This window comes from Mobula birostris, chromosome 1 (genome assembly GCF_030028105.1).
Source record: "Mobula birostris isolate sMobBir1 chromosome 1, sMobBir1.hap1, whole genome shotgun sequence".
NCBI classification, from domain to species: Eukaryota; Metazoa; Chordata; class Chondrichthyes; order Myliobatiformes; family Myliobatidae; genus Mobula; species Mobula birostris.
Window position 1 is genome coordinate 128,854,057 of NC_092370.1, and position 6,000 is coordinate 128,860,056.

Sequence of the window (6,000 nt, forward strand, 5' to 3'; positions counted from 1 at the left end):
TTCTAGGTTTTTGATGCCATAAATCCACTCCTCGAGATTTACTTCCCCCCTGAAAGTGATATTAAGATTATTGCTGAACCTGGTAGCTACTATGTGAATTCTGCATTCACACTAGCAGTTAACATAGTAGCCAAGAAGACTATTGCAAGAGACTTACAGAATCAGTCTGAAGGTAATCCCGTGGGTTTCCACTAAGTGTCATTATTAATATGCTGTTTGCTCCATGTATGCAATTCACGCGTAAGATATAGGATATTTGTAATACCATCCCAATAATTGACTTTCATGTCAAATTATTATCTTTGTATCTTTTAATGACAAGTGCTTTTTGTTTTGATATACTGGAAATAGCTTTTATCAGCCCGTGTGAAAGATTGAGTGAAGCATTCATTTTTGAATAGAACAACACACACAAAATGCTGAAGGAACTCGGCAGGCCAGACAACATCAATGAGAAGGAATAAAGAGTCAATGTTTCAGGCTGAGACCCTTCAGGACTGGAAAGGAGAGGGAAAGGAACCATAATAAGGTCAGGGGAGGGGAATATGTGCAAGCTGGGAGGTTATAGGTGAAGCCAGGTGAGGGGGAAGGTGGAAGGGTGGGGGAGCAGAGGCATGAAGTGAGAAGCTGGGAGGTTATAGGTGGACAAGGTGAGGGGGAAGGTGGAAGAATCTGATGTTCAACCTTGGGGGCAGGAAGGGAAGGAAGGGGGCACTGGATGGAGCTGATGGACAGATAAGAAGAGAAAGGTTAAGAGGGGAGTCAGAATGGGGAATGGAAAAAGAGAGAAGAGGAGGAAGGAGAAATTGCCAGAAGTTAGAAAAATCAATGTTCATGCTGTCAGTTTTTGAATAGAATGCTATTTTTTCACCAATAGTATACATTTTGTCTTATTAACCAAAATAAGTTCCCCGTATTCAATAGTTCACTCCCAGTTCTCTTCCTCACCGCCACCCATCTCTCCATATGTTCAAGTTTCTCGAAAAGAGGACTCACATTTATCCTGTGGAGTTTTAAATTCTCAATGGATTAGTTTGAACCCATCAGAAACTCTAAAATTTAGATTACTATAGATACTGCGGGGGGGGGGGGGGGTGAAATTAGCTAATAAAGCTCATCTTTCCATGCAACCTTACAATTTCTTGAATAATGCCATTTATCTATCTTAAGTGATTTGTATCGCTTGCCCTACCAAAAGACTGTTTCTGATATTTGACATGATAGAGATTTGGCCTGATTTGTATAGTTTTCCTAATTGTGCATCTTTAGTATAATGGAAGTAAAACTTAAAGTTAACATTTTTAATCCATGTGTTTGTACATCACTGTGACGGTTCTCCGTCTTACAAGTCCTGAAATTTTTCTCTAACCTTTCCTTTGAAACCATATTATTTATAAAATCACTGAATTGTTATATATTCATTCTGTTGGTCTGGATTGAATATGACTTCATTGGAAGAATTGTGTACATATGTCCTGATCTGCAATCTACAGTGACCATTTAATTATATGAAATGAAAATTAACAAAAAAATTGAGTATCAATTAAGATTTCTTTCTGTCTTAGTTCCTTCTCTGAACGATGAGCCATTCTTCATGTATTACATAAGTGACGGTGTTTATGGCTGTTTTGCAAATAGCTTGTATGGAACTGTGAATGCCATTCCAATTCTTCACAAGGTGGGTTAACGATTTTCTAAAGAGCATGTGAAAATATGAAGCTCAGTACTGCATGCATATTAGGTGTGAATGCAGTTTTGCTCAGTATTAATACAGTAAGCTTAGTGTTTAACGCAGTCACTTTACAGCGCCAGTGACCACTGTTCACTTCCTGCCGCTGACTATAAGGAGTTAGTAATGCTCCCCGTGGCTGTGTAGGTTTCCTCCAAATGCTCCAGTTTCCTCGCACATTCCAAAGACGTACGGATTAGTAGGTCGCATGGTTGTAATGGGGTGGCACAGACTTGCCTGTTACCATGCTGTATCTCTAAATAAAATAAAATATCTTTCTGAACCGGTAAGACCATAAAGGTGTAGGCTCTGAATTCGGCCATTTGGCCCATCAAGTTTGCTCTGCCATTCCATCATGGCTGATTTATTATCTCCCTCAACTCCATTCTCCTGCCCTTCTCCCTGTAATGTTTGATATCCTTACTAATCAAGAACTTGTGCTTTAAATATACCCAATGACTTGGCCTCCACTGCCACTGTGGTATTGAATTCAACAGATTCGCCAGCTTCTGGCTAAAGAAATTCCTCCCCCTCTCTGTTCTAAAGGGATGTTTTTCTCTTCTGAGGTCTCCTCTCCATGTCCACTCTGTCTAGGCCTTTCAATATTCGATATGTTTCAGTGAGATCCACCCCCTTATTCTTCTAAAACTTCAGCGAGTACAGGCCCAGTGTCATCAAACACTTACATGTGATGAGCCAATTGTTATCAAAGGACTGATAGCAGAGGAATGTAAAGCTTCTGAGTGGTCTTGCATTGGAGTGAAAATAATGGAAGGTAGCTACTAATTTAGTGCTGCCTTAGTTATACGTAATATCTTTCCATTCACTCTTGGTATTAATTATATATTTAGAGCATGAAAATGACACTATTTGGTTTTCTGGATGAATATGGGATAATCCAATATAGCTGAAAATTCATTCTGATTTATTTTTTTCCCCATCAGAAACTTAATTCAGGAGAGCCTGTATTTGCCAGTAGCCTGTGGGGACCATCCTGTGATGGGCTTGATCAGGTTGTAGAGCACTGTCTTCTACCTGAATTAAGTGTAGGTGATTGGGTCATCTTTGAAAACATGGGAGCATACACATTGAAGCAATCTGCCTTTAACGAGTTCCAGAAACTGCCCGTTTACTGTGTGATGTCAATAAGTGATTGGTGAGTAGCCCTTGCCCTTACTCAAGTAAATATTTAGTTCATATTTCCATTTTCTCAGTCCTATAAACAAAACGTTCCTTCTGAAGTGTGCATTCTATTCACTTCCTCCTTTCAATATTAGAGTTTCTGATGGCCCACTAACACCTAGTGTAGTACTATGCAATTAGATTTTTCTCATAAAGTACAGCAAGCAGTCATGGAAGATCAGACCAGTACTCTACAAGTCGGGTTATATAAATCACTGCATTTATTCAAGATCACGTTTGTTTATTGTCAATATTCAATACACAAGTGTAAAGGAGAACAAAATGATTGTTACTCCAGGTCTGATGCAACACAAAAAACACAATAAACGTAAAGAACACCATTTTAAAAAAACAGACAGTAGATAGAAATCTAAAAGCAATCCTATAAAACACAATGTACAAGTAAATGTTTGAGTGTGGCCATATCTACACAAGGTTAGCTTGTATAAATAGACTGGTTGTATGTGCTTAAAGTAACACTAGGTAGCTCTCGGTAGCAGCAGGACAGTGAGGTATGAAGTGTAAGTAAAGTGGCAATGCATGGGGGAGATGAAGGCTGTTCAGAGGCTTTGGAGAGGAGTAACTGATGAGGATGTAGTCACGCTGGTGTGGGTTAATGGGTGGAGATGTTGATCAGTTTGATGATTTGGGTGAAGTAACTTGAGTCCCAGTGATTCTGGCATGGATGCTGCATAGCGACTTTCTTGATGGGAATGGGGCAAACAGACCATAAGTGTGGTGATGACCACTACTGAACTTAGGCAGGTGGTTGTTTTTTTAATTCTTTATCTTTGATTTTCTTTTCCTTTGTCCCAGGTGTTGGATGCAGGAAGTTGGTTTAACATTGGAAACATCAGTGAAGAACTCTTCATGTGTGCCTTCTTGTTTCCAGCTGAGCCGGGAAACTGGCTTTCCGGCTACCGGTTTGTCTGGCATCAGTGCTTAAGTTACAGAATTGCCATTCTGTTCAGTCGCATGCCTGGTTGACTTTCCAACACGGAAGGAAACCAGTGGAACAATCTTGCTTTCTTAATGTTTTTGTTTAAAATTTAACTTGAACACTTGATGTAGTTAATCGGGACCAGGCAGAAATTGGCTAGAATAACTACCAGTGGTCATGCAAAAAAAAGAAATTAGCATTTAACCATCTGAAACAAAGCCTGTGAGTTGATGTAACTTTTTACTTTCTCCCTCCCTCCCTTCCCCCACAAACCAACAATAAAATATGCAACAAAATGGATGACTTGGAAGAGGTGGAAACCTATCACTGGGTTCCCTGCTTAAACAGTTTACATATTCACAATTTTTATACAGATATTCTTGTCATAGATGTCTTGAGGTTTTCATTTGCCCATTTAACAGAATAACCAGAGCAATTTGATGTGTAAAATGTTTAGAATGTGTAAAATATGTGCTTCATTCTGTAGTTTAATAAATGTAAAATTGCAGCAAACTTTATATGATCTATTGTCCCTGTTACTGACTTCCAGTAAAATGTATATCTCATTTTTGTTTACCTCAGGGTTTTTGTTAATCGAACCCTGATTGTTAAAGATGAGAACACTTGAGTTACAGTGCAAATCTGATTAAAAATATTGCTGTACAAAACCCTACACAATTATTTACAAAAGGGCCCTACATTTTCTTTGCTACAGATAAGGTGAGTTTCTCAAGTTTTCTTTCCTTCTGTTATTTAAAGTGGATGAATATAAAACAACTACAAATAGAGAAGAATCCAAGCTGACTGACATGTTTTTCTTGGAGCGCTCGCATTGATAAAATGTCTTAGCACATCATAATATCACTTCAGTGCTTACCAGCAGAGAAGAATCAGGGTTAATATCACAGCCATATGTTGTGAAATTTGTTGTTTCATGGCAGCAGAACAGTGCAATACACAGAAGTTACGATAGGAAATAATTTTTTTTAATTTAGTTCAAGAATTGAGGGAAAAAATAGTGAGGTAGTAGTTATGGGTTGGTTCATTGCCCATTCAGAAATCTGATGGCAGACGGTAGACAGTAGGTTTTGACTGACTGCTTCATCTGGATATTTTTAGTGCTGTTTTTAAAAGCCACAATTGTGTTGCTATTTTAATATTATTTGCTACCCACGTTCACAAACATTGAGTTGACTGTATATGAAATATTAACCCTTTCCACACCAAAAATCCAAGCCTTGATATACTAGGAATTCTAGACTTCTACATGCGAGATATCTATACCCATCTTTTACCAATATTTATAATCAGAAAATAATGAGCCATGTGCTTCTGCCTCATTGAGGTAATATAAAAGATTGGCAATGGTGATTCCACTTGGAAAGAAGAAATACTGTACTTCATGATTTAGAATAAGATTTCTGGAATCAATAACATTGACTTCCTTTGCCTTGATGAGAATAGCTTAGTGTCTTGTACCATAATTAGGGTATCATCTGATTGCCACTGTCTGCACCTATTGGCTTTTCAACAAGCAGACGAAACAGCCGTGGTTCATTTGTTTCAGAGATACAGCACAGTAACGGGTCCTTCTCGACTAATGAGCCTGCGCCACCCAATCACACCAATGTGACCGATTAACATACTTGGAATGTGGGAAGAAACCCGCGAGATTACAGGCAAATTGTACAAACTCCCTATAGACAGCTGCATATCTCTGTGATGGTGTACGAACATTGTGAGGTCTGTTTCACAGAACTTCAATGAATATGATGTGGAAAGAGGCTGGCTGAGCTTTTCAAGTCCTTCCCCAAAGCTGCACAGATACTCTCTTTGAATGGTATAATTAAACTGACTCCACTACTATTGCTTTTTTTTAATTTCCTCTGGTCTTGATGAAGGGTCTCAGCACAAAACATAAATTCTTTACTCTTTTCCATAGATGCTGCCTGGCCTGCTGAGTTCCTCCAGCATTTTGTGTGTGTTGCTTGGATTTCCAACATCTGCAGATTTTTCTCTTTGTGAATCCGCTACTCTTCCAGTAGGCATGTGCCAGACACTGAACCCTCACTTAGTAAAGAGCTTCATGGACTATTCAGAGATGTGATGGCGGAGGGGAAGTTGCTGTTCCTAAATCATTGACTTTATG

At 38.9% G+C, this 6,000-nt stretch overlaps 1 protein-coding gene across 3 annotated transcripts in view; it reads left to right on the forward strand.

The window, feature by feature from the left end:
- The window catches only part of LOC140199609 (antizyme inhibitor 1-like), a 53,450-nt gene extending 49,081 nt beyond the window's left edge, over positions 1-4,369 (forward strand). For all 3 annotated transcript variants that reach the window (XM_072261964.1, XM_072261985.1, XM_072261974.1), the window contains 4 exons: positions 7-172; positions 1,566-1,678; positions 2,674-2,885; positions 3,728-4,369. In XM_072261964.1, the coding sequence (XP_072118065.1) occupies positions 7-172; positions 1,566-1,678; positions 2,674-2,885; positions 3,728-3,857 (621 nt within the window). In that variant the 3' untranslated portion in view covers positions 3,858-4,369. The remainder of the gene's footprint in view (positions 1-6; positions 173-1,565; positions 1,679-2,673; positions 2,886-3,727) is intronic.
- The last annotated feature ends 1,631 nt before the right edge of the window (positions 4,370-6,000 follow it).